The 15,185-nt window shown below is 37.9% G+C and overlaps 1 protein-coding gene across 6 annotated transcripts in view; it reads left to right on the forward strand.

The window, feature by feature from the left end:
* The first annotated feature begins 975 nt into the window (after positions 1–975).
* The window catches only part of arhgef7a (Rho guanine nucleotide exchange factor (GEF) 7a), a 38,837-nt gene continuing 24,627 nt past the window's right edge, over positions 976–15,185 (forward strand). For 4 of the 6 annotated variants that reach the window (XR_013816932.1, XM_079822390.1, XM_079822387.1 and 1 more), the window contains exons 1-2: positions 1,093–1,498; positions 9,141–9,224. Coding sequence is in view for 3 of the 6 variants with exons in the window: in XM_079822390.1 (XP_079678516.1) it covers positions 1,334–1,498; positions 9,141–9,224 (249 nt within the window). In the remaining 3 variants the exon portion in view is untranslated. Of the gene's footprint in view, positions 1,499–9,021; positions 9,225–15,185 lie in introns of those variants that run through there. The other 2 variants (XR_013816931.1, XM_079822389.1) reach the window with 2 other exon arrangements.

Below are 15,185 nucleotides of genomic sequence, written 5' to 3' on the forward strand. Positions count from 1 at the left end.
AATATATTCATGCATTGATCAAAGTAACTTTGTCAATTGTAAATCGATCAAAAGTAACACTAAAAAGACCCTATAATGCTACAAAAGAGATCAAATAAACGCTGAAACTTTATATTCATTAAAGAATTCTGAAAGCAATGTAGCATGATTTCCAAAAACAACATTGATAATTATAAGAAATTATTCCTGAGCACCAAATCAGCATATTAGAATGATTTCTGAATGATCATGTGACACTGAAGACTGAAGTAATGATGCTGAAAATTCAGCTTTGCCATCAGAGGAATAAATTAAACTTTTAAAATATATTCAAATAAAAAAAAACTTTTTTTATTGTAATAATATTTCACAATATTACTGTTTTAATATTTTAACCAAATAAATGCAGCCTCTGTGAGCATAAGATACTTTTTTTCAAAAACATTAAAAAAAACATTATTCTAGAAAATGAAGGAAAAAGAGGTAACCGAATAATGATAAACAAAACAATTCAAACTTCTTGCCTAAACCCTGCTTGAAAAAATACTGGTCTCCTAGTCTAATCTGTTGCTGTTTAAATAAGTTTTGGACACTTTTCAGCTGGTTAACCTGGGAGAACAGATAGGTCCGTCTAAACAGCTAGATTATAAACCAACCAGGCTGTTTTATGATGTTTTTCAGCAGGCCAAAGAAACCAGTTTCAAATGTTCAAAGGACGCCACCCTGAGGATCACACAAGAAATGCACTCGTCTGATAAAACAACAGTAGCATATTTAACCTGTCTAATAAAGGGATGATTGCATATTTAACATCTATTAGGCTATATATAGGCTAGGTTACATAAGCTATCCATGCTTTTACACTCCCACAGTGAATTTAACTTTTTTTTTTTTTTTTTTACAATAGGCCTACCCTTATTAAGGTCGTTAACCAAACGTCCCCTCTCTCTAATCTCTCATAGGTCTCCTAACAAATGCACCCCAGATCTTTCTGCTATGACACATTTGTCATGCAAAGAGCAGGTGAATCTATGCAGTCCACATGCAAAGCAGGATGCGAAGCCGACTGGTCACAAACGGCTGTCTATGCTGTGATGTCATCTGCCGGAAGATGCAGGTTTAGTGCGCTGACTGTATTCCAGTGAAAGGCGTTTGACAGCTTGTCGTAATAAAGGAAATGGGAGCGAAGCGATAGCATTACTCATCTCCATGGAGCGCCATACAATGCGCCATCCCAAAAATAACACGTTTTAGAGAAAATGGTTCCCAGTTCAACGACTGGTTGATAACAGACAGCCTATTTTCCCCCCATTACAATCACGATACCGAGAGCATCGACCTTGCTGGTGTGGCCATGAATCCGGCGGAACAAACGGTTACTTGGCTCATTACGCTCGGGGTTTTGGAATCACCAAAAAAGACCATTTCGGACCCCGATGGATTTCTGCAGTCTTCGCTAAAGGATGGGGTTGTCCTGTGCAAGCTGCTGGAGCGGCTGCGTCCAGGCACTACTGATAAAGTAAGCGCGCATCCTCCCTTTGGCGCACCGTGTTTCAGTGTTCATTTTTCTGTAATCTTCACACCACACACGCGTTGATATGTATTATTACACAGGTGGCAAATATAGTGTATATTTTGTTGGTCACAACAGATGTTCAACCCTCCAGTAGCCTACATGTATTTAAACGCAGCCCATGCAGTAGCAGGTCGGTTGAGGCGTTCAGCGCGCGCTAGGGCTGCTGTTGCTCCAGGCAACAACATTGGCAGTCGTCGATTTTATTGTGCGATTAATATTAACGAAATATTTGTTTTTGACTGTCATATTTCACAGAAAACCGGTAAACCATAGATATTAACCGACTATAAGATGTAAATGATAACCTAGTTTGTATACGTTATGGAAACCTGAGCATATAAGCCCTAGCAAATCGCATTACATGGCTGTGTATGAATAGCATTAATCTATTAGGTATTATCAAGGTAAGCTATGAATCCCTGTTTATAGAGCTTGTTACATGGGAAATGAGCTGGCATAGACAGCAAATAGACAAAAAGCAGTAGATTCAGAAACAGTGTTTTTTTTTTTATTCCCACAAGCCCCATGCTTCATTCCAATGCAATGCAATTCGGAAAATCATATAAATGACATTCAACTGTAGTTCAACACACGTTTTTTTCTTAACTCAACTAAATTGCACATACGCAATCATAATGAAATAACATTAAATCACACAATAAATTAAAGTAAAAACAGTTTACTTAGTGAAAACAATATATTCCACTAAGCAAAATGCCTGAGGGCAAATGCAAATCTATGAAAGGCATAGCGATGTAATATGCCTGCAGGGCCTCTCAGAAGGTAGCCTACAGAATTCAAATATATTCTTTTTTATAATTAAAGGCAGCACACAAGCACTCAAGTATAATGATATCCAGCGTATTTTCTAAAGCAGTTCATGTTATCCATAAATAATGCATGGAGTCTGTCCTTCTTGGTGTGGTGTATACGGAGGGGGTGGGTTTTAAGAAATCAGTCATATTCAGGGTCAACTCTAACAATGACTTACAGTCTATGACAGCAATAACCTCTTTTGAGGCTCCATCTGGTTTGCTTACCAAATTTCACACTGAGCATAACAATAGGATGTTTAGTTGTGTATAGGTGTATATCCCGTCAAGAGGGCTATATGAGGAAATTAAAAAGAAAAAAAATCTAAAGTTTGCATATTTAAAGTGGAAAAAGAAATATTAGTGCACTTGACCTTTTTTTAGATGGTGTGGGCAGCAGCATGTTTCTTTTGGGACTGTTCATGTCGCCAGTCAGAGTGCAACAGAACTTACCTGCAACAAAATGCAACAATTAACATGTAAAAACTTTTTTTAATTTTTTTTTTATATATATTACTTGTGTGATTCATGTCACTGCCATTAATTTCATCAGTACATAATGACCCAAATAATATTGCAAAATATGAAACTGATCAATAATTGAACAAAATTATCTTCGACACTTGGTTCTTCTGGTCAATTCTCTGTGCAATAAAGATAACGAGTATGTTTAACTTTTAGGGCAGATCTGATTCAAAATCAGACTCATACTGCAATAGTCAATTTCTTGACTCGTTACCCCATTTTGTATCTCTAAATGAACAGAAACCATTTAAAAAAAAAAAAACATGAAGGTGTTCAAACATAAGGTGTCCTGACAATTCACTACAAAATGTAAATATAATAGCTTCAGCCGTTAAGCCGGCTGACCTAAAAGGAAGTATCCATTTCCTATAGTACCGTCTTAGGTATCTTTTGCAGCTCTTAATAGGATGACACTGCAAAGAAGGAAGGCTTTATTGACATTGCAATTTGATTTCCTGATACTTTCATTCTTGAACATCATTCAGCAAATCATCTTGCAATCTAGCTGTTTGCTAGAACAAGAACTTAAAGCCCTATGTTGCTCCATGCCATCTAAGGCCCTTTTTACACCTGGTTTTAAGATGCGATTTGGTACGAGGGAGACACATACCCGCTTACACCTGGTGTTTTAACCTGGTCTCTTTTGTCCACTTTCAACCACTTCTGTCCTGATTTCTTCGAGCGAAGGGTCTATTGGCAGATAAATGTATGGATTTTTTTCACAAAAACTTGACACGTGCCAATGGATTGCATCATGTGCTACTGTTGTGGAACATGTCACCGTATGTTGTGTCACCTCCAGTAGTGACTGACAGATGAGTTCAAAATCCTAAATAGCCTACTTTAGTATTAAATGTAATATAGTAGTATATAGTATATAGTAATATATTAAATGTATTTACAAATCAGTAATATTTTTCAAACATGTAGTCAGTTTGTGGCACATCTGTATTTGAGTGGCACAAAACGTGGCGCTGTATGTTATGCAATACCCCAGTGCTACTGTATGTTGTTGATCACGCAAACTGCCCATTCTAGGAAACGCACAAAATAAATCTATCATGGGTCACTACGAATACTGCATTAACAGTCGCATCTTTTACTGTAAACCTTTATTTGTGCATTATGCTATATGCACGCCAGTAGGTGTCAGCAGGGCTCTACGCTAACATTTTTCTTGAGGAGCACAGTCAAAAATTTAGGAGCACTTTCTGATCAATAACACGCATTCCAATTATAACTTTCCCATTACAGGACTATCTTTGTCCCTTTAAATTAATGTCCTGGGGCATTTTTACCATTATAAGAGCAATTTTTTCTAATCTTATTAAATACATGGATCATCTTATCAATTTCTTCAATTAAAATAAAAAAGTTGTTTTTAAAATGTTAATTTAAAAAATAAATTCAGTTAGAGCAATAAGACACAATCAGACTGTTACCAATCTAATTAAATCAGCATCAAAAGATCCATCTTTGCAGTGTAAAAGTGGCACAGCAGCTCTATCTGAAGTGGTGTTTAGACTGTTTAAGAAGACGCAGCTCATGGGTAAATAATGTTGTATGAATGTTTTAAATATAAGTTTTTGAATTTAGAAATGGGTTATGTTACTTATGTACAAGTTCAACTTTAAAAGTTTGATATTTTAAATAAAAAGTTAATGCAAAGTATAAATATGAAAATAAAACCGTCAATAGGGGGCGTGTCAAGTCTATGCGTGAATCATTGATTCAATCGTTCAAACGCAGATTCATTCGAATCGAACAGCTTGAAGATGCGCAACAGTTCTGGTGTAGTTTTGATTTTCACGAAATAAACAGTATTGTGGCTAAAACGTTGTTACTTAACATCAGCTTGTCTATTGGACTTTTGTACAAGGTCAGTATAACATTTGCATAAACTTTAGGCGCTCTGGCGCTTTAGTAAACATAACTGCACGCGTCTTGCGGAAGAACATTGCAGCCGGAGCTACTTCTCTCTGTGTGTGTCTATGGTGAGTCACACAGGGACTGTGCTCCTCCGCAGCGCTGCGAACCAAACTGGAATAAAATAGTCAGAATATAAACACGTATTATATGTGTACCGTAGTGATTCAGGGTAAGATAAAAACACGGTTTGGAAAATGGATTCATGATGTACTCATTCATATATACATCTAGTATTTTTAAACATGAGAAAAGTTGTGGACTGAAGCTGATAGCCTAAAGGCCTGTTCACACCGGGACGATTTTCGCACGCGTTTATCGCCGACGTTTAATGCCTCGGGACTAAACAATGGGCGCCAATGTGAGTGTTCACACCGACGCGCAAAACGGCAGGCGTAAAAGCGTCATTTTTAAAAAAACGCCTCGGGTTCGTTTTTTTATTTTGACGCGGCGCGTAAAAAACTGTCCGACCAATGAGATCGGCGCTTTTGTTCACGTGCCTGGAGCTGCTGAAGTGACAGTAAAGGCCTGTACACACCGGGACGAATATCGTACGCGCTTATCGCCAGCGTTTTTCGTGCCGTTTTTCGGCGCGTCTTGAGTGTTCACACCCAAGCGATTTCCACTGGCGATGCGCCGAGTGAACGTGCACATTCAGTAGATGCGCTCCCGGTACACAAGGTGGTGCTGCGGCACTTACGCTTCTGACACTCGCTTGTCACACAGAAGAAGAGGAGAGACAGTATTTACGTGCTTGCCAAAACCACAGATATATTATGTCTTTGGCAAAACCATTCACCAACTTTTTGCTAACTGGCAAGCGGCATTAGCAGCCCATCTTCTTCTTTGTCTACTTACTACTTCTTCGTCGTATCAGTGTGTGCTCGGCAAGACCGATTTTGTGCTTGAGCGCCACCAAGTCGTGTTTTACTGTCACTTCAGCAGCTCCAGGCACGTGAACAAAAGCGCTGATCTCATTGGTCGGACAGTTTTTAACGCGCCGCGTCAAAATAAAAAAACGAACCCGAGGCGTTTTTTTTAAAATGACGCTTTTACGCCTGCCGTTTTACGCGTCGGTGTGAACACTCACATTGGCGCCCATTGTTTAGTCACGAGGCGTTAAACGTCGGCGATAAACGCGCGCGAAAATCGCCCCGGTGTGAACAGGCCTTAAAACACGACTTGGTGGCGCTCAAGCACAAAACAGTCTTGACGAGCACACATTGATACGACGAAGAAGTAGTAAGTAGACAAAGAAGAAGATGAACTGCTAATGCTGCTTGCCAGTTAGCAAAAAGTGTGTGAATGGTTTTGTCCATATACATAATATGTCTATGGTTTTGGCAAGCACGTAAATACTGTCTCTCTTCTCCTTCTGTGTGACAAGCGAGTGTCATAAAGTGCCGCAGCACCATCTTGTGTACCGGGAGCGCATCTACTGAATGTGCACGTTCACTCGGCGCAGCGCCAGTGAAAATCGCTTGGGTGTGAACACTCAAGACGCGCCGAAAAACGGCACGAAAAACGCTGGCGATAAGTGCGCGCGATATTCGTCCCGGTGTGTACAGGCCTTAAAGATTAAATCAAGAACTGATACAGGGGATTTTTTAAATAATTATTTAGCAATTCATTTTTGCCCCAAGCCCCCGATAATTTCCGACCTTGTTTATGATAATCCAAATGTGGTATTTCTAGTTAATTTGGATTTGGCTGCAAATAAACATCAGCGCGAGGCGTCTGGTAAGTGTGCATTGCCGCGTCACACCCGTTTCACCTGGTAAACTATGAAGTTTAGTCCTTCGCACACGTTTTTTGCACATACTCTGCTGACAGAAGGCATGACAAGCAGTCGATCGCAGAACGAAACGCAACTGTTGCTCAGTCAGTGTTGATGCACTTTGGCAGTTGTAGTTTTTATTCCGATTGTATTATAGGCTACATTTATTCATGAGAATTGATCGGGTCACTCGCACCAGTGCGCCTAAATATTTTTTCACAGTCGCACGCAGTAATTTTCAGGCGCAAATGCGCCCAAAATGGTCGCTATGTAGAGCCCTGCGTGTCAGTACAAGTGAGTGTAACATTGGCCACACAAGATAAACCAAAACTTACTGTTGAAGAAGATCCACGGGTGGTGAATTTGTGATTTAGATGCAGCAAAAACAAAAACAAGTAATCAGAGTCTGACACTGATCTAAATATATATACATAAGCCTATAATTCAATAATGCTTAGTCTCATCTATCTAAATATCTTTCATAATTCCAAATGACACTGCTGAACTGTCAATCATATGCAAACAGAAAAAAATGTGTTGAGTTATCAAAATTGTTGTTATCACCTGTGTACTAACAATATGTATTTAAATTCATTGTACAAATTATAAAAAAAATAAACGTATAATAGTAAATATGAATATAACAGCCAACGAGGCAGATATTAAACATATGGTTGTTGAAAAAAATTAAAGCAGACAGTTTGAAAGCAGACAGCGGCATGTGTCACAACATACGGTGATATGTTCCGCAACAATATCAGTGGCACATGACACAATCCATCGGCACGTCATACATTTTGGTGGCAAATGCCACTATCCACTGGCACATGCCAACGACAACCGGATATGCCAACGGCTTCTCTGCGTAAGATGCCATGCCACCTTTATTGGCCTACATGTAGAATTACATTTTGCAGTTTTAGGTTAAATATTTTGTGTCAAAAGCCAAACCATATGACTTTCCTCCATCTTTAGAATGCAAATAAAGATATTTTAATGAAACCTAAGGCTTCTGTCACTCCATTGAAAGTCCAAGCAACAAAAACTTTGAGGCTTCAAAGTGGATTGTGTTTTCTCAGCAGACTTGGATTAAACCACTTGATTTATATGGATTCTATTTCCATCTTTATGAACTTTTTGAAGCGTTTTGGGGTGAATGGACTTTCACTTGAGGGACAGAAATATGCTTGGTTTCATAACAATATCTTCAATTATGCTTTGAAGATGAATAAAAGTAGTACAGGTTTAGAATGACATGAGGGTGAATAAATGAAGGAATTTTCATTTTTGGGTGAGCTATGTATTTTCAAATGATTTGATGAAACGTGTTTAACTGCTAGTCTAACTGTAGAAACACATGTAAATATATTATATATATATATATATAAAACAGAATAAATGTGTTAAAAATAAATAAATACATATACATATATATATATATATATATATATATATATATATATATATATATATATATATATATATATATACATACATACATACACACACAGTATATATGTTATTTGCATCCTATTTGATTTAGGGAAACAAAATAAAACAGAAAGAATGGGCCCTAAAAGAAGGTTGAGACACTACAAGCTTAAACTAAAGCTATTGCACTGAATTCTTTTGTAAATACTGTTATTATTTCACATAAGTGTGGGTGGATTGGCAGACACTTCTGATTAAAATGAATTCTGATAATTCTGCACTGAAAAAAATGAAAAGAAACAGATTGCCACACTTGTGAAACCCTCTGGAGAACCTCTAGGCATAAGGTCTCCAGGGAACTTACAAAATGGAGCCCACTGCAGTTCCTGAAAGAATCAGTAACCCCATTAAGGGAGAAATGTTTTGGGGAGGTACACAATAAGATACTCAAGCTATTTTCAAAAGGGTACCTAGCGGTTCTCAAAAAGGTTTCAAAATAGTGCCGATCTGTGCAAAATGGTAGTTCTTGTATTTTATGTATTTGTACAGTTACAGAATATATTGACTTCATTCCTTCTGGTTCCACCCCAGGGCCCAGACACATTTCTGTGGCAATCCACCACGTGTTTTCTTTTTTGTAGCTTATGCTGGTCTAGTGAGCTCACAACACTTAACATGTGCCTTCTTGCTGCAGTAGCCAAATAACAAATCCCATGACTCACATTAACGAAGAGCATTTTTTTTTTTTTTTTTTTTACAGCGAATACACTGCCAGAACTCAAAATTTGACGTTTGAAGTTTACTAATGTTTTGGTTTACATTTTACCTCTCAAAATACTTGATCTGAATGACGGGTCCGTTTTGATTTCCCCCGCCAGAGCAGGGGTGTGTCGTTCACGTCCCCTTCGTCCCATTGTGTTCGGCGTCCATCTGGAAACGTCACTTCCTCCTCCTGCTGTCCACTTCCACGGTGCTGTTTAACTCACGATGTGTGTGTGGATGTGGTTATAGACATTCAGTCAGTCAGCCCGTGGACTCTCGTGCAGGATACTTGAGCCAGTCCTTCACCCCCAAAGCTTACACACTTTCCAACTGCTCTTCCCGTTTTCCTCAGATCTTTCAAGATCCCAAGAACGAGAACGAGTGCTTGAGCAACATCACGGAGTTCCTGAAGGGCTGCGCGGTGTTTCGCGTCGAGGTAAGTTGGTGTATTTATGGTATCTGGACTGTACTGTAAGTTGCTGCATTGGCGCCACAATGAAAACAATCAACAAAAGAGACGTGCTGTAGACAGAGGGGACGCAACTCTGGATCATGCCCTCCAGATCGATTCATTGCCATAGTCTGACGAGACAAAAGCTTTGTAGTGTTCTGGAAATGCTTCTAGGGTTTATTTGGGGGTTGTTGTACGTATCGTCAACAAAATATCTAGATTTTAGTGGCGATTTGTGCAGTACAGCATCGATATTGTGCGCTGTGTCACATATGAATGGCGTTGCTTTGTCCATTCATGTACAGTTTGTCTGTGTCACTTGAGTCTGCATGAATTTGAGTTATTGGTAAGGATTCTTTATAGAAGCTTTGTTTTCTGCTTGGTTTAGTTCAACAGGAGTGACTTTAATAATGTGTTTTAAACTTTTTTTAACGCCCAACATGATGAAGACAAATATTAATGTACAGACATTTTTAGGCCTGTGCTGTATATTCAGTTGAATTAAATGATCTGGTTTTATTTGCTGTTATATAATGCTATATTGTATTAGAGCAAAAATGCTACAATATTATATAATGCTTTTGCAGTCTAAAACTAATTATTTAATTACTATTTATTTAGTATTCATTTTAATATAATGTAAATAAAAATCTGTTTTCTAAAACATTCTGTCCACTATTAAACAATTTATGGCTTGATTAGTTAAAATGGTTATTAACGTGTCAGTTTGGACACAAAAATGCACAGAAAGACATACAAAGGGCTAGTAGGATTTTGATCTATGCGCATTTATTAAGGAACAGATGGTTCAGGGCAATGCTAATGTATTGTCAAGTGTATCTAGATGTGGTGAGGTGGAGGCCCACGTCACATATGGAGATCATGGGACCCGCATAATGTCAAAAGTGTTATCTAAACATGTACTGACAATATCTTGTACCCTTTTCTCAAGTTCAGTGTGTATCATTGCTCCGTGCGTGTAAATCTAAGATTGCTTCTGCACCATGATCTAGGTTTGTAAATGTCTAGAGATGTAAATGTTCTGCCAGTGACTGTGTTAATGAATTCATCTCAGGGTTTGTTTGCATACATATACACTTTCAGTTCTGGCGTCGCTATACACTCTTAACAATAATAGTTCTTTTTTGGCATCCATTGTTCCGTGAAGAACCTTTAACATCCATGGAATATTTCTATTGCACAAAAGGTTCTCTGTAGAGGAAAAAGGTTCTTTATATTATTAAAAATGTTATTCATACTTAAAATGGGTCAGAGTTAAGCTCCACATTATAAAAAACTCACCTGTCTGTAGCTTTCTAGTAATTCTGAAGACATAATGTACATTGTACATTTTGAATCACCTCGTGCTTAATTGAGTTTTCTCATATTGAGTGTTCTTGCTTTGGTGTTTGCTGTTACACCTCTGTCAAAGTAATTTGCTTCTCTCTGACCTGTTAAAAGGTGTCCGGTTGACCTTGCAATGCCCAAGGCTCCATTTGGGATCAACCCTGTCACCACTAGCAAGACCACAGTGTGCTAAATTTTGGAATAGCAATGAGCTGTTAGTAAACACTTATTTTTAGGCTTGTGTATGAAACATTACAGCTGTGAGTGCTTGTCACAGAAATTGCAAGGGCGTTTTATTGTCGTTATGTCTCAGGAGTGTCTGCAAACTCAGCCTATGGTTTGTGTGCACATTTCCCTCTTCCCAATGATTTACATCACATAGGTTATTTGATACAACTATATGCCTGATTGAAATAAGGCTTTTTTTAATCTTCTGAGAGCTTGATTTGCACTTTTTTGTATTAAAGTAGGACTTTTTGACCTCAAGGGATGAAAGCTTATACCCTTGGTCTAAATTTGTTGTTTACAGGATTTTCGCTAATCTGCTCAGTGTCCAGTTTACTCATGAACATCCTCTTCTGAAGCTCCTTCACCATGAAGCACTGAGGCCATTCAGCTGTGATGATGTGATCTCAAGCTTAACTACATGATGACATTTTCAGATCTGCAGAGTCTGGCTATAAATTTTCCTCAGACTCCATCACGCAATTCCCATTGTTTTTAATATTTGATTTCTCTCTAAATGGGATCACACCACAGTAGGGCAAAAAACAAAAACAAATACATAATTCTGTAATCTAGTGACTTAAGTACTTTAAATATGAAAGATTTTAATTTATTTATTTGTATTTGTTTGTTTTGGAACGTGATGGAAGCAAACCAAAAGATATGATAACGTGTGACAATCGAACATTTATAATTGTTACTGTTATTTTATCGTACAGTCTGGCAGTAGCACATCACGAAACAGTAATATACACTGAACAAAATTATAAACGCAACACTTTTGTTTTTGCCCCCATTTTTCATGAGCTGAACTCAAAGATCTAAGATCTTTGTACAAAAAAGGCCCATTTCTCTCAAATATTGTTCACAAATCTGTCTAAATCGGTGTTAGTGAGCACTTCTCCTTTGCCGAGATAATCCATCCACCTCACAGGTGTGGCATATCAAGATGCTGATTAGACAGCCATTTGCCTCACGCAGTGGAACACATCTCCGTTCGCATAGAGTTGATCAGGTTGTTGATTGTGACCTGTGGAAAGTTGGTCCACTCTTCAATGGCTGTGCGAAGTTGCTGAATATTGGCAGGAACTGGAACACGTTGTCGTATACGCCGATCGTGGATGAATGACACAACAATGGGCCTCAGGATCTCATCACGGTATCTTTGTGCATTCAAAATGCCATCATTAAAATGCACCTGTGTTCATTGTCCATTACATACGCCTGCCCATAACCACACCGCCACCATGGACCACTCAATCCACAACGTTGACATCCGCAAACCGCTCACCCACACGACGCCATACACGCTGTCTGCCATCTTCCCTGTACAGTGAAAACCGGGATTCATCTGTGAAGAGAACACCTCTCCAAAGTGCCAGATGCCATCGAATGTGAGCATTTACCCACTCAAGTCGGTTACAACGACGAACTGCAGTCAGGTCGAGACCCAGATGAGGACAACAAGCATGCAGATGAGCTTCTCTGAGACGATTTCTGACAATTTGTGTAGAAATTCTTTGGTTATGCAAAACGATTGTTGCAGCAGCTGTCCGGGTGGCTGGTCTCAGACAATCTTGGAGGTGAATTATGCTGGTCTGCAGTTGTGAGGCCGATTGGGTGTACTGCCAAATTCTCTGAAACGCCTTTAGAGATGGCTTATAGTAGAGAAATGAACATTCAATTCACAGGCAACAGCTCTGGTGGACATTCCTGCAGTCAGCATGCCAATTGCATGCTCCCTCAAAACTTGCAACATCTGTGGCATTGTGCTGTGTGATAAAACTGCACATTTTAGAGTGGCCTTTTATTGTGGCCAGCCTAAGGCACACCTGTGCAATAATCATGCTGTCTAATCAGCATCCTGACATGCCACACCTGTGAGGTGGATGGATAATCTCGGCGAAGGAGAAGTGCTCACTAACACAGATTTAGACAGATTTGTGAACAATATTTGAGAGAAATAGGTCTTTTGTGTACATAGAAAAGTCTTAGATCTTTGAATTCAGCTCATGAAAAATGGGGGCAAAAACAAGTGTTTCATTTTTATAATTTTGTTCAATGTAAATATGATCATAGTAAATAATGTTTTAAAAACAGTGGCTCTTATTGTGTCACTATACTGTTTACGGTCGTATGTTTTTTTTTATGTCTTTGAAAGTCTTATGCTCACCAAGGCTGCAAATATTTTCTAATTTAATATGTTATTTATTCCTGTGATGGTAAAACTGAAGTTTTTTTCTGCATCCTAACTCCAATCTTCAGTGTCACATGATCCTTCAGAAATCGTTCTATGCTGATTTGGTGCTCAATAAACATTTATTTTGATTATATTGACAAAAAGGATGTGCTGCTTAATATTTTTGTCGAACATGTGATGCATTTATTTTAGGATTTCAAAAGAACAAAAGAATATTTTGTAACATTATAAATGCCACTTTTGATCAATTTAATGCATCCTTGCTGAATAAAATTATTAGTTTCTCTTTTTTCCCTTTCAATCTTGCTGTCCCCGAACTAGCATAGTAAACTTGTTTCTGAAACTGCTTTTTAAGTGTGGTTCAGGTGTTTGATTTGATTTTTAATTAAATTCTGAAATGCGTGTTTTTCATGGAATTATGGTGGTAGGAGAATATAAAAGAATTTCCATAAAACCGATGATGGATATTCTTGTATTTTAGCTGTGGAAGTAGGGCATTATTTTTCAAACATATACATCCCTTACAGTTATGTAGTAAATCATTGAAGGAGCAGCATTACTTTGAAAGGCAACGCGCTCAAGATGATGCATTGTCCACTTATACACATCCACACACACACACACACACACACACACACACTTGTTTTTGCTTCTCTCAGGGCATAAACTGTAATCAGAGCGGAAAGTAAAGTTGAAGATGATATTTTACTCCCACTGAAGTTCACATGCACAGAGCCACTGTCCATTCACAGAAGTACACATAACTGTCAATCAAACAGTTCTATCACTGCAAAAGAGCAGCACAGGACAGACCATCTAGAGCTGAACAAATCAGATTTCTCACTTCATAAGCAAAGAGACATCAGTGACCCCTAGCTAACCACACCACCTGCTCAGAGGCCCAACAGCACGCATAACAAATGTCTGATGATTGTCTGCATAGATGCTGAATGTGGACTGTTTGAATGTACGTACTTGGTCTGGATGGCCTATGGAATAGTCACCATATATTCACAAAGATTTTGCGGGCAAGCAATATTGTGAATATCACAATGGATATGTTTTGTTTAGTGCATTTTGTTTTTTAAAATATATCATTAGATTAGATTTGTGATCCTTCCTTGTCTCACAAGCATTTTTCATGATTAAAAAAAACAAATATATGGTATAGCTGTTTACAACATTTTTGCTATATTGGTGCACACAAATGAAAATAATTAAATATAATTCAATAAATGCTTATTTGGAATGACATGATGAAGTGTAAATGGTGACAGAATTTTTGGGTGAATTAACCCTTTTAAGCTTAATGTGCTTGAAATATGCTATAGTTTATATAGGTGTGTGCGATTATTGATAAAAAAATTAGATTTTTTTTCCCCAGATATTTTCTGGGATTTTATTGATAACGATAATTAGATGACATTTTGCTGAGTGTGTTTGTGGTGGTACCTTGGCAGGTTTAGGACTGCCGTGGACAGCTGACTCCTAAAGTTTTTGATATTCTTCATATTCTGTGTGGTGGTCAGTTCGCAGCAGTGACATAAATTATCTTTTCCAATAATTTTTAATTGATTCTTATCTTTTATGGGCATTTTTACCTTCATAAAGCCCTTTTTTAAACCCAAATATGCGTCATATTTTGTGACAAATTCTGAGTGTGTTGCTCAGAGATGCAAAAGGCTCGACATTAAGCCTGTTCACACGCTTGTCCTTCGGACAAGTAAATCTGTCATCCACTTGTCCGAGTAAAACATTTGCTTGTCCGGATTTTTTTTGTAAATATTATCTATTCTGAAGCAATATTCTCACCAGTGTTCAATCAGCTTTGACATGTTTACATATGCATATTTGTGATATTTTTACCTTTTTATAAAGGGCATTTTTCCACAATCTTATGAAATATAGGCTATGCTTCAGCTTTCCTTTTATATTCTTAAATTTGATCTATAAATTAAATTAGAATAAGACACTATAGGCTGTTACCAATCAAATGAAATCATTTACACTGAAAAATTACAACTGCATTAAATAATGTTATGAGATTATTTTAAATATTTTTGAATATCAAATAAAAAATGTTGGAAAGATGAAACTAAACCACCAGTAGGTGGCAGCATGTGACCGTCTTAATGAGCGAGTCATTGAGTCGATTCAGTGAAACGGCTGATTCA

Source organism: Gobio gobio (assembly GCF_949357685.1).
Source record: "Gobio gobio genome assembly, chromosome: 7".
NCBI lineage: Eukaryota > Metazoa > Chordata > Actinopteri > Cypriniformes > Gobionidae > Gobio > Gobio gobio.